General features: G+C 38.6%; 1 protein-coding gene across 4 annotated transcripts in view; it reads left to right on the top strand.

Moving 5' to 3' along the window:
* Positions 1 to 27,443, top strand: part of MYLK (myosin light chain kinase) — a 221,856-nt gene extending 194,413 nt beyond the window's left edge. For all 4 annotated transcript variants that reach the window (XM_075028799.1, XM_075028800.1, XM_075028798.1 and 1 more), the window contains 10 exons: positions 320 to 355; positions 454 to 547; positions 1,568 to 1,771; positions 6,731 to 6,948; positions 12,503 to 12,626; positions 20,530 to 20,682; positions 21,699 to 21,822; positions 23,030 to 23,159; positions 24,048 to 24,167; positions 26,036 to 27,443. In XM_075028799.1, the coding sequence (XP_074884900.1) occupies positions 320 to 355; positions 454 to 547; positions 1,568 to 1,771; positions 6,731 to 6,948; positions 12,503 to 12,626; positions 20,530 to 20,682; positions 21,699 to 21,822; positions 23,030 to 23,159; positions 24,048 to 24,167; positions 26,036 to 26,283 (1,451 nt within the window). In that variant the 3' untranslated portion in view covers positions 26,284 to 27,443. The remainder of the gene's footprint in view (positions 1 to 319; positions 356 to 453; positions 548 to 1,567; positions 1,772 to 6,730; positions 6,949 to 12,502; positions 12,627 to 20,529; positions 20,683 to 21,698; positions 21,823 to 23,029; positions 23,160 to 24,047; positions 24,168 to 26,035) is intronic.
* Positions 27,444 to 27,449: the final 6 nt, after the last annotated feature.

Here is a 27,449-nt window from a genome sequence, read left to right as displayed (position 1 = left end):
AGTTATTTATTAGATGGCTTTGAACTGATTCAGTATGCTGATATTTCTAGTAGGCAGGTGCAATGCACAAGTATTGCAAAACCCATGAACTTGATTTATTAAGAAATGGTGACCAGATTGTGATTGTGTAGTCAATAGTCATGCAGAAGTGGTGAAGAGATTTTAATTATGAAGCTAATGCACAAACTCCCTGACTGCTTTTTGCTGTGTAGCCATAGGGTCTACCAGTTGCCCATGTTACTGTGAATAATTTGACCAGCTTGTGTAAGTACCATATCCTATATAATAAGTTTTTCACGTCTTTTTATTTTCATCATAGAGCTTAAAGAGGATGAAGTGGAGCTATCTGATGATGGTAAGAAGTTCATATTTTAATCAGGACAAATGCAAATCTGTGTTTTTAATTCATGTTTTATGGAGGTTTTAATCATGGTCCTTAATACTTATTTGTAGAAGGGAAAGAAACAGAGGTCAACTATCGGACGGTCACTATCAACACTGAACAAAAAGTTTCAGATGTCTATAATATTGAAGAAAGACTGGGATCGTAAGTACTATATTTTGCTTTTGAAGACTTGGAGTTTTCAAGGCTACCAGTCAATTATAAAGATCATGTGCATTCATTCTTTGACGGTGTCTTGCACTTTCAACATTCCAGCTGGGCTCCTCTGTTGCAGTAAAAATAGATTTTAACATATGTTGGCCTCCACGCCATAAAGATCCTTTATTCCTATTAATTGATGATTTTAAATAGGCACTACATGCATTTCTGGCAAGGAAAATGGAGCCCGCAAATGAATAAGCTAGAGGATTCATTCGTTGTTCAGTGTTCTAAAAGCTAGCTGAAAAAAAGGTACACATTGTGTACTTGCATTTCCATTAGATCCATTAGTGGTAATAAGATTATCCTGCCCATGGGCTAGAATCTCTGTTGACAGTGGTCATAATCCCAAGAGCATTAATAGTATTGCTCAGTGAAGGTCAGTGATTAGCCTGGCTGTGTTTCTCAGTGCTCAAACTCGTGGCTCTGTGAATTGCGTGCCATGATAATCTTTCAGCAATTTGTGCTGCTGGTGGTGCTGAAGGCCAGGGGATCCTGTATGCTGCCATTAACAAATCTTGGTAAGTGTATCACAGAGGTAGAATTGTACAAATGCAGCCATGTGAAATAATAGTACTGAAGCCTCTAGCATTCAGGTTCTGATTTCACCTATATCCTATACCTGAGATGTCTCCTATCTGCTGCCCCTTCAGAGGTGTATGACCTATAGAAAACTGTGTGCAGAGGAACTTGAGCAACATGAATTAAAGCCTGGTAGGAGTCCATTTTCTGAATCTTCTTATATAAAACTTGCTAATTGGAATAGCGGGGTATTCTAAATGTAGTATTCGTGCAAAAGTTCTTGCAGATTAGTCTACACAAAATCAGTACAGAACAGTACTTGATATGAAGACATTTTTATTTCAGAATGGAGCGGTTGCACTTGGAATATTTAGTCAAATGTTGCTATTCATGGTGGCCCATACACTGCAAAAACATTTTATGGAAATAGTTATATATTTTCAGGGGGAAATTTGGACAAGTCTTTAGGCTTGTTGAAAAGAAGACTGGAAAAGTTTGGGCAGGAAAATTTTTCAAAGCATACTCTGCTAAAGAAAAAGAGAACATAAGGGATGAAATCAGCATCATGAACTGTCTACATCATCCAAAACTTGTCCAATGTGTAGATGCCTTTGAAGAAAAAGCCAACATCGTTATGGTCTTGGAAATGTAAGTATAAAGCAGATCACACTAACAAAGCTTATAATGTTGAAAATAATTGTGCATACAAAAGTAGCAACTTACCCAGACATGGGACTGTCAAAAGCTTCAGGATCTGCAGGGTTTGGATGGTTTTTGCATCTTCCAAGTTTTTCCAATTATTTATCCAACTTCTTTAAACTGTGTAAATGAATCTGTGTTGTATCTCTTAAAAATCAGTGAAGATGTGTTACAGTCTTTATTGTCTAGTTTGTTTGTTTTTAATCAAGTACATGTGGTGTTTACCTGCAGCTCACTCTTTTATTGCCAGCTTGGGAGGGGAGAGAAAAAAAGTTAGCTGCAATTTGGGCTTGCATTTAGAACCAAAACCATGTTTAAGGAGGAGAAAAAATATTTTTTTCTTTAGGCAGTTCTAAACATGTATTGAAGAAGCTTGTGTCAAATTTCACTTAAACACTGATTAGTTGTCTCTTGCAGAAAATTGAATGTTGGTGCACAACAGATAGTAGGAGAGAAAGATATGCTTGAGAATGCAAACATCTAAGATACACTCTAACAAAACAGTTGAATTTCCATGAAAAAATTCACCCAGGCAAATTTATAGTACCCAAGAGGTATTGGGAACACTTTAGTTTTCATCAAGTGCTATATCCAGTTTTTATATTTTTAAAAGTCCTTAAAGGACTAGTCTGATGTGTTTTTCCTGCAACAACATAAATTCTCTGATTGCAAAACATTTATTTATAGTAAGAGAGTGCTGTCTAAAAAATCTCCACAGGTGAAACCAGTGAATGTTCTAAATCTAGACCAGTAGATGCAGAAAGATTGGTTACACTGACTGTTTCCCCCCAAAAAGCTAATTAAACATTAATGCATCTGCCCTTAATGTCAATACACAAGATTCTCCATGATGGTCCAGGTGCAGCAGTTGTAGAAGGGAATTTCTCCTTTACTTGACAGTCATTGCACTCTTCGTCCAAAGCTATACAATTAAGTAAAGCTGAATTTGAAGATAGCCTATGTTGCTGTCTTGTTGCACCAGAATTCATTATAAGAAAAGAATCTACACAGCATGGGAAGGAAAGTAATGGTCAGACTTCAAAAAAAATACTGACCAACATGACCAACGTTTACATCAGCCATAACGCACCTGCTTAGTGTGAATCCCATACTTGTGGCAGTAGCAGCTGGAAAGAAAATGAAATCCTGATCTGTGCTGAAGTTTTTCCCAAAAAGTTACATCAGTCACTTGTTCTGCTGCCACATCTACCTCATGTGCTGTCTGCTGCAAGAAGCAGCATTTTTTTTGCTGGCTGGAAGTGCTAAATAAGATATAAATTGTTAGAAGCAAAAGAGACTATATGTCTGTTTTGCTTGCTTGGCGCTTGCCTAGATTATGTGCAAACTACTATTGCACTAACAGATTTGAGAGACTGGATCTCTATTATTCAACCTTGGAACTTATGTGCAAGAAGGCATTTTTATTTTCAGATTCAACAGTTGAGCAAGCTGATGACGGTAAGGGAAGGGAGCCCTACTTAGCTTGGAATGGGGAGCTGGCAGACCTAATGGAAAATAAGGAAATGTATAAAGAGTTTTGAATAGCATATGGCTTTACACTCCATTAGTCCCCCCCCGCCAACAAAGGGGGTTTACTTTTTAAAAATATAGAAAAGTGCGATCAAATTCAAAGTAGTTTCACTAAGCAGTCTAATTAAGATGTGATTTTAGTTTGGGGTGGCCACCTTTTCAGGCTTTTGAACCCCTCCACTGAAATTTCCACAGCGTCGAGAGCCGTAGGAGGAGGGGTTCGTAAAGCAGCGCGCAGGCAGGCAGTAGCAGTCTGTCCTTGCGCTGGCGCAGGTCTGGGCAGTGAGCCGCTTGTGTGACACCTGCGTGGCAGATGACTCGGGAGCCTCTGTGCTGCCACGCGTTACCCAGCTGACACAGTCCCCGCGTGGCAACCGCACCTGTATTGTTAGAGAGACGCTGATGGATCATTTCTGGTTTAGCTGTTAAGCTAATGTTTCTTTGCGTATCGAAGAAGTTGTGGGAAATGCCTTCAAAAATTCTTAGTGTCCAAGCTGTTCTCTTTATTCTCATCAGAGTCTAAATGCGTGGATTTCAAATAAATCAAGCTCACCTGCCATCAGTCTCCTTTTAAACCAGATTTTCTCAGTGACTGGAATTTAGCAGCTCCTGCTCCATTCAGATTGGAAGTATTGATGGGGAGCAGCTTTGGATTTTTCTTCCTGATAATCATCCTAAATTTTTTATTTTAATTTTATTCCCATATCTTTCTTATAACTTTTTGAACTTCACCCTCTCTCCTTTTAATATTTGCCATGCCACTATTTTATATGGTTTGATTTCATATTTATAAGAAACTTAGAATTTTTTATCATTCATTTAAAATCAAACACTGTAATGATTCAAATCACTTGATGTGCTGTTCCCTGGAAAATCCCATCTACCATTTGCTGGAAGTCAGGGGCAAATCTCAGGCATTTCCTTTTCAAATATAGCGATTTAGTCATTCCATGATAAGCATCTCAGTGGGAAAAGAATATCAGAAAAATAGTAGCATGTTGTGAATGGCATTCAGCACTGGGAGCTAAGTGCCTTAAAGTTTTTACATACTTCAGATAGTCAGTTTATTTTGACATAGATCAGAAGAAGATTATTGTTTTGCAAATTAAGATTATGAAAGCAAAATTTCAGCAGTAAACTCCATTCATTTGGTGTGATTTAAGTCAGCACAAATCACTGAGGTTTTCTCTTTTTTTTCTAAGGGAGTTTTATTAAAATGCAGTTGAGTATTTGCCTGGGCAATGCCAAGGTAGATTCTTCTCACTGTTCTTCCATGACCAAAACCTTATAATAAAATATTTTTAAAATGTGTATTTTGTGACTCTGTAGACATGAATATTTTCTCCTGTGACCTCATCTAGAGAAGATTGAAAAGAGGAGAATCCAGAAAAGAATGAGAGATTTAGATTCTGAACTATCTGTGACTGTTTGAAGACAGCCAACTTCTCCTTCTGTGTATACATAGAACCTAATCTGCATTGGTTCAACTCAGCTTCCTAATCTGCCAAAAATTAAACTGGATTTGGTATAGGACATAAATGCAAAAATATGCATTCTATAAATGCAATCGCAATTTAATCTAATGATGTTACCAGAGTGTCTAGAGGTCCTAGGGTAAAAACAGCATGTAGATGTATTAACAGTAGTTGATTTCCAAATAAAACGCTAAAAAGTGGTCCTTCAGAAAATGGTACTATTTCTGAAAATTTTGCACTTTAGGGATCTAAAAAGTATGGCACTTTTATAGTAAAAATAAGTTGTCATTTTCTGTGTTAAATAGTCAAAAAACAATGGGTACTTTTTAGTATTACAATGGTTATCCTTTGGAATTGCAGAATGCTCCAGATACAAACATTTTGCGTGCAGATGTTTTCATATACATCTCCATGCTGGTTAATGTCTTACTGAAGTAACAAAATACTAGATCCCTGACTTAGCAGAGCTGTTTATTCAACAGCTGTAGCCATATTATTAGCTTTATGTTACAAATGTGCTATAAACCAATGTAACCTCTCAGTTTGTCAAGCTTATTCTATTCTTACCATTTTCATGTTAATAGGAAACTGCAGTAGCATTTCTAATTATATATTTTCTGAAATCTTATAGCCAAAGCAACAAATGTGTCCAGAACGCCAGATGTTTCAATTTCAGTTTAGTACACGAGGGATATAATCATATATCTGACAACCTGCAAACACTGCAAGGCCAGTTTTCAATTGTGTGTTTTCTTTCTGTAACTGGAATCTGCAGTTACATTTGGCAATAAGCATTACTGCTGCAAAATATTAAGTCAGATGAAGACCATGGAGCATTTAATTTAGAACAGATTTCTAAAAGCAAAGCTGCTCATCACCATTTGCTCCTTTCTTTATGGGTCACTCACCCACCACATATAAGAAAATTATTTCCCATCTTTGGACGTAAGCAGATAAACCAGTTGAGTGATTACTCAGAGTTTAAAAAAAAAAACCAAACCAAACCAAACCACAACTTACATTTTGCTTTATTAAATCTAGGTTTAAAATGTCCCACTTTAGTTCCATAAACAGTTCAATCCAGGAGATTCTACCCTGGAAAGTCCAATTATTTCACATCTTAAATAAGCATAAAAATGGAATTGACCTACAAGGAGTGTGATGATGGCTCAGCTAAAAATACCAGCACTGAAAGAGTTGTGAGTTATACCCTTGTCCTGTCACAGCTAAGGAGGAAATTCCCTCTGAGCTCAGTTGCATCGGTAATTTACCCTTTGAGCTTTGCATTCCAATTAACCATATAATTTCAATTCTTCCTTCTTCAGCCATTCTTCAGCCAATTCTTCCTTCTTTGTCACTCTCAGTCTCTCTTCTTCCCAAATTTTTGCTCATCTACTAGAAGTTTTGTCATCTTTTCCTGGGACCCATCCCATGTATTTTAGTTTATTTCTAAATTATGTTATCTGCGCTTGTGTAGTGATGGAGCATAGGAGGAAAGGAAGCAGGGAGAAACATGAACTCAGAGTCTGGAGCAGCATCATAAACACATCAGTGTGGTGACAGTCACATGGCACACACGCTTTACTGCCAGGTGCAGGTGGCTGAATCCTAAAAGCAGGATGTAAATCCAGCTACATCCCTATCACCTGGGATAACGGTGTGAGTGTTTCACAGTCCTAACCTGGGAAAGACATTCAGAATGGAAAAACCTATTGATCTATGCCACATATAAGAAGTGATTCTTCCTGTGTGATGTATGGAAAATGCCACTACAAAACATAGATTGCATCCTGAAGTGACTATTGCAAGTTTGAACTGTCTCTACTTGTGTAAAGGATCTAGTTTGATTACTCCCCAAATGAAAAAAGCTACAGAAGTCCTCTTTTTATTCTGTCTTTCATAGGGTTTCTGGAGGAGAACTCTTTGAACGAATCATTGATGAAGACTTTGAACTGACAGAGAGAGAGTGCATTAAATACATGAAGCAGATTTCAGAAGGAGTTCAGTACATCCATAAGCAGGGCATTGTCCACTTGGATTTGAAGCCAGAAAATATTATGTGTGTCAACAAGACTGGTACAAGTATCAAACTCATTGACTTTGGACTTGCAAGAAGATTAGGTAATGACTTTTCTGCCTATTTCAGTATGACATGGGGAAAAGGGCAGGACAGGTGGTAATTCATACTTACTGTTATATTATTTCATGTATAAAGAGTAAATAGACATGTTTCATATAAATAGTTCTGGTTTGGGGAAAAAATAGAAAAGGGGAAAATAAGACATTTAAGAGTGAGACTAGGGCACCTCATCTTTCAGAGGAGTTTGCAGTGAAATGTATACAATCTACCTATCTGTTTCTATGGACAGAGTATCCCTGCAGACTACAAGGTAAAATACACTGTAGTTAGTAATGTTAACAAACTACAGGAAACCATAGAACGCTAACTCTCTAACTGTAAAAAAAAAAGAACAAAACCTTGATCTTCATAAAAACTACAAATCCTTGAAACTTTTATAACAGCAGGGGTGAAGGTGATGTTCTAAAAGACTTTCAAATATGGATAATTACATTAAATTTACACTTCCCCATTAGTTTTATCATTTATCATATCCTAAACAGCAGCATATTGTTGTACATGTTAACCATAGGAGGGTTCCATAAAGACCTGTGTTTTGGTCATGTTCAAAATTATTACTATAATAGCACTACTTAAAAATAAAACAATGGGATTGAGGAAAAAAAAGTTCCATTTGACAAGTTCCTCCTCTTCCTAAGCTGTTTTCAGCTCCTTCCTATCATACGTTTTGGACTAAGCTTTCCAACATACTCTGCAATCTGAAAGCCAAAGACCTTGGAGAGTTGTTGTCTTCATTTTGCTCAGTGTTAATTCAGCTCTAAAAAGCTGCCCTCCAGTTGTGTTTGTTAGTGTTAAACAATACCAACATCACACACTGATCTTCTTTAATCTTGTATTGTCACAAGAGAAAAAAATCATTCCAGGAATTAAAAGGAGCTAAAATACTTTATGAACCTGTTATACTGGGAGAGCTGAGATTTGCGGTTCTTCTGTCATTGAATTGATTGGGACAACTTAGGAATTGCTACTCTCTATATTAAAAGGCCCAGAGCTAGATTCTTAGTTGTAATTTTTGCCTTCCCTTTTTAAACAAAATTGTATTTAATACTTATTAAAAAGTAGAACAATGATTTTTGTAAGAGTACAGTTTGCAACTACAACCTTCTGGGTTTTGTTATCTGCCTACATGCTGCTCCTTCTCCTTCTTTTGACGCTTAACTAAGAGACTACTGCATACCCAAGTATATAATTTTACTAAACCAAACCAAAAATGGTACGTTGAATGAAGAGGGGAAAAGAACTCTGCTTTTCAGATTTTTAGATGACATTCAACTCCAAAAGGGTACTACATGAATCTTGGTCACACAGACACTGTGAACTCAGAGATAAGGTATTTATTTCATTCATTAAAAAAAGAGATCGCTGCCATTTATGTTCCTTCACCAGTATGGAGCCAATAGTTTTCTGGGAGCATGAAATGGATTTTGTTCTTGTTGAGGAAACAGATGAACTGTTAAGTAAGTTCCAGTGCTGAAGTTTGTGTTATCAGAGGTGTGTGAAAGACTTCATCCCATGATGTTCCAGCTGTCAGCCTGAAAGCTACATTTACTGCTGAAGTGAGTGGATTTCATTTCATCAACAGGAGATAGAATGTAACCACAGAATGGCCTTTTTATAGAAATTTCTTCAACTACCCTTTTAACTAGAAACCACAGTTAAACCCACATTTAGAAAAAGGAAGATCATCTTTTCAGTAGCCTGTTCATATCCATCAGCTTTTCCATTTTTCTGTTAATCTTGTGGCATCACTGTATATTGCACAGCTGACACTAGCTTGTGAGCTGCTGCAGTCATGCCACATGTAGTAAATCTGTAACCTATATATAACTTTTCTTGATGTAGAAGGATGAGTGCTATGGGCACTGATACTGATTTTGATTTCACAATACTGTACATTCAGTTGGCTTAATATATTGCCAATTCTTGCAAAGTTACATTATAGGTACTTGCTGTTTCTTTCATCAGCCTGCTGTTCTGGGTAACGCAGTGTGTGTGTGGCATTTCCCTAGGAAGAGAAAGTGCCCTCCCATTCCATGCCCATATAGCAAAAGCACGGTGTTAATCATGAAGACGTTTGTAACATTTTGGTTGAGACATTTTCCAAAAGTAAAAAACAATTTCTACTGTTTCATTTACTCACAAAAATTGCTAAAAATTCTTTTCACGAAGTGCCCTCTTCTTGCCAGTTGTCTTATGCGGTGCACTGAGGGCACAGTCCTCCACTTATGTTCCTTCAAGCCTTGTGATTTTGAAATTGGCTGTCAAATTCACTTTGGCTTTGACAGATGTGGGCTTGGAGCCCTTGTACTGTGGACCTGACTCTGAGCAGAAATCGCTCAACCAAGGGACTGCTGAAGGGAACAGTGGCTGATTTTGCACTTCAACTTCTGAGATTTACTTTTTGTAACTAGTGCAAACGAATGCCTCTAAATATTCAGTGTTTTGATCAGTTTTAAAGAAATTAGGATCAGCTCCTTCTGCAGTCATCTTCTGCAGCTAATTAGTTCTCTTACACTGTCAGGAAATACCAAAGCTGCAGCTGGATATTTTCCTGACCTTTTTTGGTGTGCTGAGGAACACATGTAGAAAATTGTTTAAGATAAACTTCTTGAGGAGAAAAGAGAATGGTTTTTGAGTACTGTGAAGATTTTTTTTTTAATCAGTTGATTATACACAGTGTTGGCAACAGTTTCCAGCTAGCTTGTCAGCTTTCTATCTGAACTAAGGGATATCCAAACACAGATCCTACATGTGTACTAAGCTTGTAAACATCTGTGTAAAGATTTGACATATTATTGCATAGAAAAGGTCTTATTCTTTTCTTTTTTCTTTTATACACAGAAAATGCTGTGTCAGTTGTTTCACACTGTATGCTTGCACTCAAATGCCATGTTTTCAAAAAAACATTTCTCTGACCTATGGGCAGCACATTTCATACACCAGCCTTTTGCATACACAGTGGCTCATGGTAGTTTACACAGTGCACAGAAAAGCCTCCAAACTTGGATGTGAAAATCTGAGACTGAGATTTGGATGATCATGATGAAGCTTTTAGAAAATAGGTTCTTTGTGACAAATTTCAGTCATTTTTCATAAGGACAGTTGGGGAAAAAAAAAAAAGTGGGTGTTGACCTTACAAAGAGGGCAAATGGCAAGATGAGGTCTTAGGCTTCCTGTTTGTGCTTGGAAAAGGAAGGGTCATTAATCCTCATTGCCACTGTGGAGAAGACATTGCCCTTGTTTTAGGCTAAGTCAGTTTAGATTGGTATTAGGGAAAGGATCCTACTTTTGGGGGTAAGAAAGCTCTGGTTATGTGAGTGTAGGGATGTTGTGGAATAGCTTTTGAATGTGCTTTTTAAAGGCTAGTCAGATATCTGGCAGGAAGATCTTGATGTTGGTGAACTTGCATGGGAGGATCTAGGTGATTCCCTGGGGCTGCTCCCAGGCGTTCTTCTGTCTGCTTCTGTCTCTAGAAATGGATACTCTCTGCATTGAGGGGTCTCTGAAAGCAGGGCTAATGTGAAAATGAGGTTTCCACAATTTATTTACTATCAGCATACCTAAGCAGAGCAAAAAGGGTTTCACAGCATTTAACATGGGAAACTGGCTTGACTGTGAGTGAATTACTGTGGTGGTGCTTAAAAGTTGCCTCAAGCATGCTGTTCAATCATTAGGCAAGTTACTGACCCCATATATCCTTCAATTTTCATTTCGTAAATTGGGGATTTGCCTACCTCAAAAGAGTACTAATTTAGGTGTATGATTACATTTTATGAAATGGCTTAACAGTTTTCAACAGAGGTAACTGTAGGTGTGGAGTCAGTATTGGGATCAGCATTTATATTGCAAAACTTGGTAGAGGAAGTTCTGGTAAATAAAAAAATTCTGTAAAGATTCCGTGTTGTGGAGAAGTAGCTTCTGTTGTAGTCTTGTCAAAACTTTGATCTGCTGTTGTTTGAGGTTTTTTAAGCTTTCCTCTTGATTATAGAGCTGCAAATCTCTGTACTTGTGGTAACCTTAACAGGAGCAGCATTGGAATCTATTACATCTGTTTTTCTTCCCATTCATATCTGTTTTGTTTAGATGGTAATCTCTTTGGGAGAGGGATAGTTCCTCACTATGTCATTCTACTGTGCCTAATCTGGATGCTACTCTTGCACAAAAGATAAACGTAATGCAATGAATCTCACTTAAGGCAAATACTGATTGCTCAGGCACATGTGTAGACTGCACAAGAGTTTCCCAACCTAAATCCAAGGCTGTTTCAAGTCAGAAACAATTTATTTCCCAACATTTTTATACTTTTATAACACAAATTTTTTATTGGCATTGTTTTTATTCCCAGTCCCTAATCTATTCCTTAGTTTCTTTCCTGACCTTGCTTATTCTTTTCTTCTTCTTCCCATCCTACTTAGAATGAGCTTTCACGAAAATGAGCCAGCCCATTGAGATTTGCCTAATAATTTCTATCTAAATGACTTGCGCCATGTTTCACACTATAACTAAAAGTTAGACATATCACTCATAGTTGCACACTGGCAGCACAAACTGGCACTACTAGGTTCTGTATGGGTTGTTATTCTATCTTTAGCACTGTATTTTCCAGTAGAGCAATAGTGGTGGGTCAGCACAAGAAAGATGAAGAGCAAGTTTGTGTGTCCCATAACCTCACTCTTTCAGCTCGTATTGCTAGCATTAGCTTCCTTGTAGATCATTTTAAAAGCATCCACACTGTGTTTAAGTAGAGCCAAATGCAAGACACCTATGCTACAGGCCAGCTGAATAAAAGTTTGGAGTGGCAGCTGATGACTAAACATTCGTGGTTCCCCTTCACCACTTTGCTTGTAGGCAAGCGTGGTTTTGAGAGCAGGCTCAAGCCCAGTTTTACTGCCAAGGTAGTGATCTGACAGATGCACATCATCTGCTTTTCTTGTTTCACCACTGACCTGTGCCACTTCAAATTTCAGAGGCATGCAACCCAGTATTAATTTTCTTTCCTGTTTGAACTATAAAAAATGTCTTGGATTAAAATAGTTATTTCTTATCATTATAATTTTATCACTACTGTTTCTCTTTACCATAAAATGCAGACCTCTGAGCTCCGATAAATCTTAGATACTCTGTGAAAACTTCAACTTCTTTCTAACATCGGAGTCCTGAAATCCTCTTGTGCAACTGCTAAAGTGGTGGAGGCTCAAACACTTTTGTACTTCAGGACATCCAAGTCTGAATTACACAATAAAAGTTCTCCTCTTTCTTAGACTTGGTCTTGTGGGAACCCCTTGCAATAGGAACCTTCTTACTATGTGCCTTGTACAGTGCTGTGTGCTTGAGGATGCTTAATAAATAATCCTTTATTGCTACCCATGTATCAGCTAAGAAAATAGCAGTTCAGGCATCATTTATTTTTTCTGATAAGGATCTGCAACAAAATCACAAATATGAGGGCAAAACTGGTTTTCCTGTTACTGGGGAATAATTGTTTTTAAAAATCTGCATGGAGCAGTTAATGGTTTTCTCTTTCATTCTTCACAGAAAATGCAGGTTCTCTGAAAGTTCTCTTTGGGACACCTGAGTTTGTGGCTCCAGAAGTTATAAACTACGAACCTATCGGATATGAAACAGATATGTGGAGTATAGGAGTTATCTGCTACATTTTGTGAGTACCTTTCCTATTCTTAACAGAAATCCTGACAGTTGCTGAACACACAAAATTTCCATCAATTTCTGAATTCTTCTCCAATTTTCAGGCCTTTTGTATTCTAATTAGCAGCTCCAGCATGTTTAATAAAAATTCTCTGTTCTCTGAAGTGTGTAATTGGTAAACTGCAGAACTAGCAGTTCTGGAAATTCAGCCATTTAGTGTTCTACATCTTACATCATAAACCAGCAATGCTTCATCTCATTTAAAAAGACAATGTGACAGTATTTTATTATTAACTTTAAACTATTTTTCCTTCCCAGATGTTAAAGAGAAATGTTTGGTCATGCACTAGTAACTGATAATTTCTATTCTTTTATTCCCGAGAGAAAATTTTTGTGAAATTTTGGGGTCTTCTTATTCAGATTGTATCCTTCGTGGGACAGACTGAAGTATCCCAGCATTACTGTATCTGTTCACAGTGCATTTTAATTTATTACTAAGCACAAACCACTGGATAAATACATTTTATAAGCAGCATGGATCAAGCTCATGGAAATATTTTAGAAGACAGTTAGCTGCAGACCTTGGTTACATATTTCGGTATTTGATTTGATCTTTGTATGTGATTTGATAACTCATGATTATGAACTTCAATGGGTCTAGAGAAATGTGTATGGAAATAAGATCTCCATGCCTAGAACAGCAAGCCATCTTCTTCCAACTGTGACTTTACACATCCGATGCCATACAAACAAATGAAAAGAGCAGCTCAGTTTGGAGCATGGCTCTTTCTCCCTCGCTCCAGTTTCAATAGTAAGTAAACAGCAGATCTGCTTTGCGCCCATTCTTTTAAAAGGCTTCTTTCAATAACTCACTCTCTTTTTTTAAGAGTCCCCTCCACCCTGGCTACCTGCTTCTTTGACACTCCGCATGCACAGTTGTTTGCCTCATCTTTACTGTCTCTCTGTGATTCTGCTTGTCAGCCCATACTTTTCTCATACTCTTCTCATTTCCAAACTAAGCAACATAATTTTCTTTCTTGACCTGTGCAAAAGCTACTATATCAATTCTCCTACTCCCAGCAAAGACTCTGAATATTTGTGTTATCTCCTCTTTCTTATGTGAAGCATGCTACACTCTTCAAGATCGCTTTGCTCTGCCAGTTTATTTACAGGACCTTTATTTTCCATTCACTTCCAGCATTTCTTTCTGGATCTTGAAAGCTCGTTTGGATCACTCTGTAGTTCAAATAATGTAGACCACACACGCAGTACTCAGATGACAAATTCATTTCTTTCTCTAGCTTTCTTGAGGCCTCCCGAGTTACGGAGCACTGGAAGAGCGGTACGGAGGTCCCAGGCTGCCTGCCCAGCCCTGGAAAACCCAGCAGTTACCTCGAGGCTGCATTGCCCCCTAGAGGCCTCTGACACGTTAGGGAACCAAACGTTAACCGCAGTGTTCCACGTACGTTTGGGGAGTTGGAAGTCTTTAGCTCTCATTTGTTATCAAAGTATACGACGAGGTTTTGTGTGTTTACAGCATAGGCAGTGACATGTCAGACAACCGAGGCAAAACCCGGTGATAGCAGTTGTGTGTGCCCCTAAGGTGCGCAACCAGGGTTGCTGCTCCGATACGGTACGTGCTGGGGAACACCATCGTTGTCTAAGTAGACACGGCAAAGGGAGCAGGTGAAACAGACGGAGAAAAGGTGAAATCTCTTGCCAAAGACCGGTCTGCCGGCAGTGGCAGAACTACTTCTTCCCAGTTTCTCTGTGCCATCTGAAGCAAGATATTTGGTTGCTGTAATGTTCAGCTGATAGGATTGGGGTGGTGTTACATTTGATTCAGATGACCCAATATGCCTTGTGAAATATATTATGAAATGACTTGTTTGCTAAGGTGTCTTTAAGCTCATTTAACTCCTTGTGAGGGGAAAATTACATTACCCAAACGCAACAAAAATCTTATTTTTGATGCATAGCTACTGCCACAATGATGGCTAACAGTAATAATCAGCGTTTGTCTTTCTTGCAATAAGAATAAAGTAATAGAAGTTAGGGAAAATCTGTGAGTCATCACTTGGACTTGCCCTCTCCACCCCAGAGTGACAGGCTCCTAATCTGTCTTCACTTCCTTAAAGCCCAGCTATTTTTGCAGACTCACAGCTAGAAGCCATTATCCAAAATGGATCATCACATCATCATTACAGAATGCAAATAAAAGTCATTGAGAACTGCATCTCTCTTTAGTTGTAGCTTTGCTTTCCTGTTTTGATTATAAACTCAGAACTGCCAAATCTCATGCCCGATGTGTAAGACTCACTCATTTGGTGCCTGTCTCACATACCATCACTGTGCTTGTAACTTAGCATTTGCGTCCCCCCTCCCGCTGACATGGTGAGTGCAGCCATGAAAGAAGAGGTGAGCACTGCAGCTCCACTGGACTTAAGGGCAGGTCTGCTACAGGCAGCTGATGGCCCAAAGCTGCTGTGGAGCTCACAGGTCTGAAGTGAAGCAGAGGGAGCATGCTATTGCAGGACTTGACAAAACACCTCTTTTAAGGTAGGATTACAAGAGGGTTGAGAGACTGTAACCTGCCTAGAAAGAGACTGTGTTTCCATTATGACCCACACAACAATGAATACAAACTAGGTTTAGCAAGGAGCTACTGCAGATATCTCTGTGGGTGAAGGGTCTTCCCTGCAGAAGAATAAACGGGTGGGATGTAATCTCAAGTAGGAAACAGGGTGACAGCGCTTCTCCAAAACCCTGCAGCAAAACCTCTCTCCTAGCCTTCTGCTTTGCAGGCGCAAGTACAGATACCGCAATCTCTGTTAGGATGCTGCATCTGTCTTCCTTATGGCATGACTGACTTAATTCCATCCTACAGCTCATGGGTTCCCTTTCCACATTTCTAAGCTCCACATTACCTCCTTTTAATCTTTGTGGATAACTTATTCAGTCCTGTCTCTTCATCAGTCTTTGTTCTTCCTTAAATTTCCCTGTTTGTGTTCTCCACCTCAAGTTTTTTATCTTCCACTTCTATCTTGCTCTCTGTCCTGTTCTGCATCACAGTACTGTCCCACATACTTAAGTTGATCTACTGCCTTTGAAGTAACAGGCCACAAATATTATAGCTTGTGTATATCATCTCCATTTATGCCTATTTCAATGTTTCTTTTTGAATTTACAATAATCTTTATCTAACAAAGATTAAGCCTCCTGAATTCTTTCCAGCTCTTTCTGTCCCATTTATTCTCCTGGGCATTAATGAATTTGTTTGTTGTGTTTCTATTTCTAGTTCTTTTCTGATGATCCATTTGGAGAGCCAGCATTTTCAATATTTAGTAATCTAAAACAATTTCTAAATTCTATTTTTATTTCAAACCAAATTTCAGTCTAAAATTTCAGTGCTGTGTGTATGTATGTTCAAAGTGGATAGCCCTTTTCCTTCCATCACCATAGAATCTGACTGGAATTTGCTGTGGCTGATTCAAACCTCTGCTTGCTTTCCATTAGTTCTTTTCAATGTAGTTGATCTCTGTCAATTAAGAATTTTTTAATATGCTATATCTTAGGCTGTTTTTTAATATCGTATTTGATCTTGCAGTATACTATCTTTCTTCAATGTCTTCCTAATAACAGGCACCCTGATTCTTCAAACGTTCCCTTTCCTTTTTATCTATTGTATTATTCATCACTGCTGTCATTCCTCCCTTGTTTGGCAGTTTGGGTTTGTTGAAAGATCTTTTGGCATCGTTCATCTTTTGGGTGTGCTGACTTGGGACTTTGATAAGGCAAGACATTCACGTTGCTGGCTTACACTTGGCTCCATGACATATTAGAAATTTAAGCCTTGTTAATATGAAGATGAGAGAGCACTCCTTGTTTTTTCAATAAAGCAGGTTAGGAGGGCTTTAATTTCATGACTGTACTGCTCAAAATTATTTGTTCAGTGGCACTGGCAAATTGTGATTCCTTATTAATCCACTGGGCACGTAAAACAAGGATGAGAACAGAGTAACACCCTTGCTACAGCAATGACCTATCTTCCTTTATGGGGGTTCAGTGGTCTGTTTCTTCCTTGAGACAACTGGTGTGGCTTGAGTCAGCCAGCCCTCAGCTAAGGAAAAGGTGGTTTTCTCCAGTGGATGCATGCATTGTCGTGTCCCCCCCACCCCCCACCCCCAAAGTAGCCTGAGACTATTTATTTGTTTTATTTCACTTGTAAAAGAATTAAATTACTACATGATCTCCAGGGTGCAGGCATTATCATGTGCTTATTTGACATGATCTGCACAAGTTTATCAGAAGCAGATAGTACTTTTCACTCTAAGATCTGTTACTTTTTTTCACTGCTAATGCAATGCAAAGACTGTAAGGAGGAGTTCAGTGTCATCAGCCCAAATCAGCTGGTGCTGCAAGCACTGCTTGCAGAGGAATGCTCAAAGTCTGACTTTTTGAGACATGCAGCAAAGTCATTTTTCCTGGATTAGTGGCAGTCTTAATGCAAAGATTTCCAAGTGAAATGCTATGGTGTTTCTTACATAGGCAGTGAGATCGGTGACCACATTGGACCCTTTTGATCTTAACGTTTCTAAATCTGTCCTCAGAGCTTTGTTAGAACAAACCGATAAATGTTAAGGAACTTCTAGAAGATAAAATATCTTTCTTCTTTATTTAGAAGTGGAAACTGTGGAAGATCTTCTAAACAAATGGTTCCTAACATGCCAGGAAGATGCCTGGTTAAGTAGCTGGAAAAATGTTTTCAGTAAACAACTTGCTGCTTGTCTAATAGTAACTTCACAGTGTAAGCTCAGTATTAATTTTCTGGAGTGGTAGCTCATCTTTATCACTTAGCTTCAGCATTCCAAACAGAAATTGTTTCCATAATCTGTCAAAAGAGTTGCTGGGCCATTATTACTTTAAATGGCTATTAAGAAATGAACAACCAAGACTTAGGTCAGTGAACTCTGTGCTAAAGATAAGAATTTCTGGTTATAATCTACACTAGTTGCTGGATTTTGTTTTCTGACTATAGAGAAGGATCTAGTTCTTGTTACAAGTATTTCCACGACAAGGCAACTGATTCACAGTGTAAAACTGTGGTAGAGAAAGAAAATTATTTTAGCCTTATAAATTTGCAACAGCACGTTCAGAAATATAAAAATAGGTTCATTGAAACGTTTGAATGAGTATTGCTGTTACACTGGTGTTTGGAAATGACAGAGTGAGCAGAGGCTTAACCGGTACCCACCTGGTAATTTACCAAATACATTGAAATGCATTGGATGGGTCAATCCTACCACAGCATTTAAGATTTTATCCAATAATTCTGTCATGCAATTCATTTAAAAAAAAAAAAAAGCCAACCAAAACAACCAAAGGGATTTTTTGCTCTCTAATCTCCTTCTATTTATCCTCATCCCTCAAAAGCTGTGTGTGGCACGCAGTATCCCTTTGCCCAGAAAGCTAAATGACTTTAATAAGCACTGCCTCTTATGGGAGTGTGGAGCAGTGGGGTTTCCACATGAAGCAATGTCTCTGTACCTGTAGCAGTCTTTTTAGCATGGAAATGATCTCTCAATACTGCAGCTTTGATCTCTGGAAATAGGCCAAAATACTATCTAATGTAGCACAAGAGCTGAACAGTACTATTTGTTGTAATACTACGCAGAGGTCACCTTTGCCATACTTCGATCTAGTATTGAAGGGAAACGGGATTGTTATTGCTCTGGCTGCCTAAGTATGTCCTCTGGAAGCTTAACTGGATGAAAAGATGTGCATCTCCTATACTGACAGTGAACTAAAGAAATACTTCACAGACCCTTCATTTGTACAAAATGTGAGCCTTTCTAGGAGTCACTGAATTGGCTGAGAGATTATTTTATTTATTACATAGTCAAAAAAGAGACAACTTAGCAATTAGTATCTGAAACCCAAAACTTAAAACTGCAGTCTGGATGAATTTTTTCCACTTTCTAAAACATTATAGAGAACAATGACATTGTCATAAATAGGAAAATGCTTAAATATTGGAGTGGAGATAGGTTTAAGACCCTGCAGGAGCGCTTCACAGATTCCAGGGCAGAGATTTTGTTTCAACGATTTACCTGGCCATGACGGCTGATGTGCATGAGGGCAGAACAGTCTCTCATTGTGCCGCAGCTATACCAACTCTCCAATGCTATCAGGTATAAACCTTGTCTCTTCCAGTAAAGTAAGTGTCAGAGAACAGTCGTGGTAAAATTGTTTTACGTGAGCATTTTTTGGTATGTTAATCTTTCAGCTGCTGTAACTCATGCCTATTGTTTGTCCATAAATGGGTTTATGCCACCTTATACATTTATAACGTCATGCTTCACTGTTGCATTTAAACGCACTCCATATAATGGAAAGTAAGACACCAAACACCTTCTGTTCTGATTTACCTCTTTCTGCCTGAGAAGAAACAAACCTTTTATCTTCATCTCATGTATTATTACAAGCAAATTTCTGAAGTATACACGTGAGATTCTAGACTCCGCTGTACTGCACACAACTTCCAGAAATGGTAAAAGATTTAGTATCCGCTTTGTCTGAGGCTTCAAAGAGTGTGTGTTTCTGCTTTGTTTATAGAAATAAAATCCTTAAGAACAAATTTAAAATCAGATTTTTAATGTAATTAGTACCAAAAGAATAGCAAAGTAACTTCAGAGGAGGAGATTATACTAATATTATTAATCTAGTAACTCACTTTATTTGATCCCAATCTCTTTTTCTACCAGTCTGTTCTGTGATACTCAGTAGCTTCACAATATTCTTATAGTATTATAACCATATAGTATTTTCAGAACCCCAATAAGTTCCACTTATTTTTCCATATGCTAAAAAAATGTACTACTGTTGAAATGTAACTGGTGGTTGTAACTGGTTAACGTGGTTGTACAAAGGAAGCAAATAAAGCCTGTAAAATTTCATGAAGAATAGGTTATTATGTAAATTGCATGCCAGGAAGAAGACCTGGAAAACTGAGTAACTTCTAGTTCTAAGGAATGAGCAACCTTTCCCCTGAAAGATTTTACTTAAAGGGTGATATATACAGGAATCAAAAGTATCTGGGTGCACAAAGGTACAGTATAATAAAAGACAACGCTCAACTGGAGAAAGATACTCTGCAAAAATTACACCATGATGTGCTGTAATTGCCTTTCACTGGCAATTTATCAGTTATATTGAGTAAAAAGCCTTGGAAGCTCAACTTAGGTTATAAAAGAGTATTATTTCCATTTCATGCATCATCATGACTGATTGAGAACATAAAGACCAAATTACCTTTGGATGCATCTGGATAACTCTACAGCCTGCAGTGATGTAGCACTGTTTTATCTGGCTATATAATTCAGGGTGGTTTTGTTTACAAAATAGCCCTGTGGATTTCATTATTTCATTATGCATCTTTCTTCCTGGGCTCTCTCTGCAGGAGTAAATGGAATAAAATATACAAAAAAAACTTGGTTTGACAGTAAAGGCAGCCAAGTCACTTTTAAAGTACCAGGAAGAAGAAGAAAAAAACCCTATTCAACTGAATTTGGTGTGAAAATTACCGCATTATTTATGCAGAACTAGACAAGTCATTTAACAAACTAGTATGCTCCACTTTCACCTAATTCTAGTTCTCTTCTCAAAAATGTCTTGGGAAAAGAGAAAGAAACAGCAAAAACTTTCCTTTCAGTTTTGCAGTCAAATTCTAGTTTCCTTCCCATAAGACTCTCTGTAGATAGCTTTGAGTTGTTTGTTGTTTTTTTTTAAGGGAGCTTTTACTGATAAAGATCTGCAGAGCATAGGAGATGTCACACACAATTTTAGTTTGCTCCTCTGACAATTTGCAAATTGAGACTCTGTCTGTCTGTCCGTCTGTCTGTCTATTCTATCCCCAGGGTCAGCGGACTTTCTCCTTTCATGGGAGACAACGACAACGAAACCCTAGCCAACGTTACCTCAGCAACGTGGGACTTTGATGATGAGGCTTTTGATGAAATCTCTGATGATGCCAAGGACTTTATCAGCAATCTACTAAAGAAAGATATGAAGTAAAGCTGTTGGACTTGATACAATTTCTATGTTTGCATTTAGCTCAACTTGTCATTCTTCTTTCCCCACTGTGAATCTCCACATCGACGCAGGCACCTCTGGCCATACTTCCTAAGTCTCTGTGTGCAGCTCTCGTTTATTTTACATGCAGAGTGCAGGGTCTGAATGGAGCACTTCCTTTTAATCGCCTGCTCATTTTGCTTTTCCCTTCCCTCGGGCAAGATGCTCCCTGAGGTTTTGCGTGGCTACTCTTATCTTCACTGTTGCGTGACACAGATTCCTGCACGACATGTTCTCTCCTGATCTGAATGGGTTGCAATTTTGCCAGATTTAGTTCCATGTGTTGCTTTTAAGTGCAGTGCCTCTGAGTAGGCAGCTTTCACATAAATCCAGTAATTGGGCAAGAAAAAAAAAAAAATCAGAGTTGGAAGCCCTGTTTACAGCAGATTCTGAACAAACCAAGGAAAGAAATTGTACTTCTTCCAATGAATTTGCAATTGGATGGATGGAGAACAGAGGGTTATTTATCTGTGTACCATGAACAAAGTGAAGAATGGGAGTGGCTTGATTAGAGATTTGGACATTTCTGTTTTGTTAAATGTTCACTGCTGCAGGGAAGGAGGGTATTAAGTGGTGGGAAAGGGGAAATCTCTGTAAGTGAAGGAGAGGAGATCTGGGACAGGGTTCTGCCAGCATAAGGTGGCTGAATCATTGCCATTGTGGCTCTGCTGTATGTGTTCCATGCCTAAAACACATGGCTTTTGGTGCTTTGTTTTACAATGTTTTATTAACACTTAAAAATGCACAGTTTTCTCTCAAAAAAACCCTACAGAAATTGTGCAAGAGCGTTTAAGAAGTAAGCATGGCTGGGAAAGCAGTGCCATGTGACCTGTGTTGCTAAATTTAGGGAACAGAAAAATCAGCTCTCAGAAAAGAGAGCGGAAAATAATGTTAAAGAAGTTAGGTTCAACTATCATTAATGGCAATACTGATTAGTCTTTTTATATAAAAACAGGAGTCGCTTAAATTGTACTCAATGTCTTCAGCATCCTTGGCTGCAAAAAGACACCAAAAACATGGAAGCCAAAAAACTTTCCAAAGATAGGATGAAGAAATACATGGCCAGAAGAAAATGGCAGGTAATAAAGAGGACAGAGAATTGGGCTAGTTATCCTAATAAGTCTCTTTATTTCTAATGTTTATGATTCTGAGAAACATGTCATGCCAGGTGGTTTCTGCTGCTGGTGAGAACTCCAGTGTGGCCAGAGTATGAATGCAGTAAAGCAGGTTTAGTTTAGGTTTGGTTTCTATGGGTGAGCAGTAGGAGGGTACACGGCTGTGAATATATAACACGTGATGATTCCACTTCAGGCTACTAAAAGGCATATGAGTTCAAGTATAGCCTTTCCTATTCTTTTGAAGCTACGACCATCTCTCCTCCCTGCCCTCTCCGTGCCACTGAGGGCCCGGGGACTATGTTATCCTTAACAAACCTGAACAGGCAGGGAAAAGCTTATGTGCCTGGCCTCTCCAAAGATGCCTCATTTTGTGGTAGTTTCATTCTCCTAAGCCAGTGTCCTGTTGGAGCACCAAGCTTCTTGTGGATTCAGTCAGATTGATTTAATAATTTTCTTTGATGTATTTGGTCTCCATATCTTCTTTTTTCTTAATGCTGGAACTGTTGTAGCAGGTCCACCTGTGCCGTTCTGATAGCTAGGGGAGTTGGTGTATAAAATCCTGGATCCAGCCTTTTGAGTAGCCTACAAAATACTCATTTCTGTAAATCTTGTGTTCTACTGTACGTGTTTCTTAGGAGCTCATGCAAGCTGTACAAAAATACAAGTGTCCATACTAGAGGCAACGTAGTTTGAGCATATTTTAGTATCCTGGTGGTTGATTCTTGAGCCTGTCAGAGGTCTGCTTCCATCATGCAGACGGTACTTTCTCATTCATTTCAAATTAGCTGGTTATTCATCCTTGATGAAACTCGTTCCAGCCCATATGGCTATTGAGAGCCGTCCGCCACCAGAGTCAAGGTCCCATTAAACAGGACATAGCTTTTCTGCTGGCCCTCTTCTCGCACAGTGCTTTTTATCTGCAGCTAACAGAGACATTCATTTAGGTATGAGTTCATCACGGGAAGTTTATATCTGCAACTAAATTTGGTAATTCAGACCAGCCTGCTCTGTCTCTCCTAAAACAACAGAGCTATATATAAGCAGTTTGTCCAACAATTCCAGTGAGGTTTGCAGAGATCCCAGATAATTGGTCCGAAGCACAATTGTTACAGAAAATCACATGCCTTTTGGATTGGATTGATCAGAAGCCTTTTATGTTATGTCTTAGAAAACAGGCCATGCTGTCCGAGCAATAGGAAGACTGTCGTCCATGGCAATGATTTCTGGTATGAGTGGGAGGAAGGCCTCTGGGAGCTCGCCTACCAGCCCTATTAATGCAGACAAAGTAGAAAATGAAGGTAAGGAATTTTGCTGCACCGTATTTTTACCTCTCTGTGAATCAATCTTCCTAAAACTTTTAGCAAAATGCTAGAGACCAGTCATTGAGTTGGTTATTCCTGCTCTCTCTCTCTCTCTGTTTTTATCTTCTTTTTTTTTTTTTTTAAAGAAATCTATCAAAAATTCATTGTTCTCATATTGTTCTGCTACTCAAAATGCCCCAGTATAAGTATGGGCAGTAACCTCTTCTCTTTTTAAAGCCAAAGAATTAAGGCAGATTTGTCAGCTGCCCTTTCTATCAGTTTGGGAATGCATGTTTATACAAAGATTACAGTGATGTATTGCCTTCTCGTGCAAGCGAGAAAGCAAGCAAGCAATAAGGTATTAACACTTGCTGTAACAAAGACATGTACTCCGCATTAACCATGCTCCTCAGACAGGGGCTTTTAAGAAAAAATGTGTCTACATTATTCCCCTACGTCCCCATTTGAAACGTGGATTCATGGTGTGTAACAACCAGAGGTGCAAATGTTTGACACTTCTGAAAATCAAGCAAGTCATTTTGACATATCCTCATAGACTGCGGGCCTGATACAAGTTGAACTGGTTTACCCCTCTGACTAGCAAAAGTCCAGGTTCAGTTAGAAACGAATTCAAGGAAAAAATAAAGATGATTTGTAGCGTGGCAGCCTGCACGTTAATTTCATTCTATTTATGGCCTGAATCTTTGTCCAGCTGCAAAAGATTGGCACAAAACTAAGCAGCTAATGTCCTCACTGTCCCATTAGCCTTACACAATAAAGTCAAATAAAAGATGCTTGCATTACCATCTGGAAATTAAAAATTAAAATACATCTTTTGAGAACATGCCCTGTAAAATAATTAACTATCTCTTCACTCTCCTTCAGATGCTTTCCTTGAAGAAGTGGCTGAAGAAAAGCCCCATGTAAAGCCATATTTTACTAAAACAATCCTTGACATAGAGGTTGTGGAAGGAAGTGCTGCTAGATTTGACTGCAAAATTGAAGGTACTTTGAATTAGTGTTATCTCTTTCTTTCTTTCCTTGCCAGCTTTCTGCATTGTGCTGTTGTTTAACTTTTTAAAATTTTTTTCTTTATTACTGTTGAGTTGGTGCCATTTTGCTTTACCAATATTTGCATGTTACAGCATGAATGTGTTGCAGTAACAGAAATTATTTGGAGCTGCATGGGCTTGTTCTGTGCTTGCTGTAGAACAGAAGTCTCCAAGAGTCAATGTGTGAATCACTAATTGAGAATAGCAAGTGGGAACAGTAAGGTGATTTTTGAGGGTAGAAACAGTAAAAACAAGATGCATTATAGTACCATAAATTGCAAGAGTACACTCTTAGAGACTGCTAACCAGAAACCAAGAATAAGTAGGAAGTCACTCATCTGAAATGTCAGACAAGTTTCAGGTGACCTCAGATAACTTCAAGCCATACATACATGGTATTAAAGGCAAAGAAGTCCCTAACAGTGTATCTGCATGAGAAGTAACAATATCATTGCACTAGTTACAAAACTTGCATCTAGAAAATACTGTGTTGTTGTTTGGTTTTTTTAACTTACGAGTTCAAGAAAGAAAACTCAGAGTGGAATATGCAGATAGAAAGAATAAGTTTATGAGAAGGCACTTAAGGAGTTTGGGCTTGGTCAGCCTAACAGTCTGAAGGCCAAGACCTGCTAGCACTTCTGTTGCAATGAGATTGAAGCTTCTGTATCACAGCTGTTGATGAAAACTAGAAATTAGGAAGAGAAGAGCTGTTAAAACAAAACGGATAGAGTCGGTCCCATACTGCATGTGTTCAAGTTAGCCAATTTCTAATCTTAAAATGAGGTTCAGAAACTGCCTCACTGACCTTCTGCTTGTTTATTTCTGTGCTCCTAATCTCTTTCACTGCCTGTGTTTCCTACCTCACAGCGGAGATGTGAGGATGGATTATTGTTGCTGATGGATGCTCAGCGTGAGGGGTATGTGCATAAGTACTGCATGGAATAAAATAAATGGGTGTACCACAGCTGATGTTCCAAACTTCTCAGTGTACAGCTGTAATGTTCGTTGTGTGTTAGGGGTTCCTGCACTTTATTTCTGCTCAGTGGGAAGTCATCCTCCCGTCGCAGTCCAGAACTTGGCAGAGACAACAAGCCTTCAGTTTGTTATAGCAGCCAACAGTACTGTATAAGGGATTGTTCTCCAGCATGTATTGTACAGCTCTGCTCTGGATGCTTCAAGTATAGCAGAGCCATTAGCTTCATAAAAGGCTCCAAACTCCTGTTGAGATGCATAATCAAAATGCTTTTCTTAGACTCCCTCGCTTATCTTAACAAACACAAATAGGAATGGGAGTGCCACCATCACCCTACAGGACAGGCTGGTGCGTAGGGAGTAGATGAGGAGGAGGTAGATTCAGAATGGCCACAAGAAAGCAACGTGAAGCAGGATATTAAATTGTAGTTGTAGCCCAAAACAACTTGCCCTTGAAATTCTAAATCTTGGTGCAGGGAACTGTGGTTTCCACAAAAGCTAATATGTAAGGTAAGCCTCAAACAGACTGTCGAGAGTCCCTCACGGGCTGATGTCCAAGACACACAAAAAGCTGTCTGCATTCACTGCTAAAGTAGTGGAAAGAGAAATCTAGTGGGTACCTCAGCACTAATTTTCAATTTTTTCCTATTCATAATAAAGTTGTTTCAGGTAAATGTGCAGTAAAAAAGCCTCACATCATCTACATTTATTTTAAATAGAATTCAATGAAATATTTGTATATCAACATATTGGCACATCCATACATAGATGGGGAATTAATGCTTAAAGAAATTACAGATTAGTTAATACCTGTTCATTGCAATTGCTGTTCTCTCTCCACTACTGCAGGCTATCCTGACCCTGAGGTAATGTGGTACAAAGATGATCAGCCTGTCAAGGAGTCCCGTCACTTCCAGATAGATTATGATGAGGATGGGAACTGTTCTTTGACTATTTCTGAAGTATGTGGGGACGATGATGCCAAATACACCTGCAAAGCTGTTAACAGCCTTGGGGAAGCCACGTGCACCGCAGAACTCCTTGTGGAAACAATGGGAAAAGAAGGAGAAGATGAAGATGATGAGGAGGAAGAATGAAACAAGGCTCAAAGAAAAAAAATTGAAAAAAATATATTTAAAGACTCTCCTTATAAGGCTCAGAAAACCAAGTTACCAAAAGCACCTTGTGTGACACGTAGGTCTTTGGGGGGTTGTTTTTTCAGCATGATCAGTTGATACCTGTTTGCTTTATGTATGGGCATTAATTCAAATCAGCAGGCAATTTTAAGCTGCTAGCATGATTGGATTTACTTTAAGCAAGTCATCAACTAAGTTGCCCAGTCTATTTTTAAAAACGTATGGAAAACAAGTCTACAGTTATATTCTGAACGTCTTAAAGAAAAAGTCTATTTACTGAGCTCATTGCTCTACACCATCACTTTCCTCAGCCAAAACTGCAGCTAAGCTGGCTCCCCAAGATCTACTTTACAAGGAATCGTTTGCCAGACACACAGTGAATCTCTCCAGTCCTAAGAAACAGGCTGCTCCCTGAGCGGTATCTTCTATGAGGGAAGGTTTGTCACAGCCAGCACTACAGTTTGTATGTTCGTATGGTTCATTTTTCATTTCTTTTAAACAGAATTTCACAGTCCTAACTTCAGACACATTTACTGCCTCCCCTTTCTCAGTGCACTGTTAGTGCTGTTGTAATACTGACAGAAGTTAAACATCCAGGTGGTTTCCCGAGATACTTCTAATCTTGCTTTTAACCAGCTGATCACACCTTGTCACCTTTCCCTTATAGAACCTGTCACTTCAGTGCAGTTACAGCTGCCTACTTAAGTAACAGACTGAAAACACAAAGCCTGAGAATATTTTCTGTTGTTCTGGTCAGTCTAATAATGACTTACGATTCATATATATGCTGCTGTGAAAAAAACAGGTTATTGCACAATTGGTGACTTCTATGTGCATGTGTGTGAATGGAATCCCAGGTTAGTTAAAGTTTTACTTGCATTTATTTGGCAACTGCAAAACAGATTTCAACTGATGATAAGCTGGAAACTCCCACAGATTTTTGGAGTAGCCAAAAAGATAGTAGCCTGGATTACAAACTCCTTTATACTTAGCAGTTTCCAAAGAATCTTAACCTATATAGGATTTATTTCTACCTTATGAGCTTGACTGTCTTGTTTTTGTCTTGAACCTGCACCAGTAAGGCTGTTGCATTTTTTAAAAATGCAGAAACACAAAACAACACAAAA

The sequence above is a fragment of the Buteo buteo genome, chromosome 5 (assembly GCF_964188355.1).
Source record: "Buteo buteo chromosome 5, bButBut1.hap1.1, whole genome shotgun sequence".
NCBI lineage: Eukaryota > Metazoa > Chordata > Aves > Accipitriformes > Accipitridae > Buteo > Buteo buteo.
Note: the sequence above shows the minus strand (reverse complement) of the source record. Positions and strands in the feature narration are given on the sequence as shown.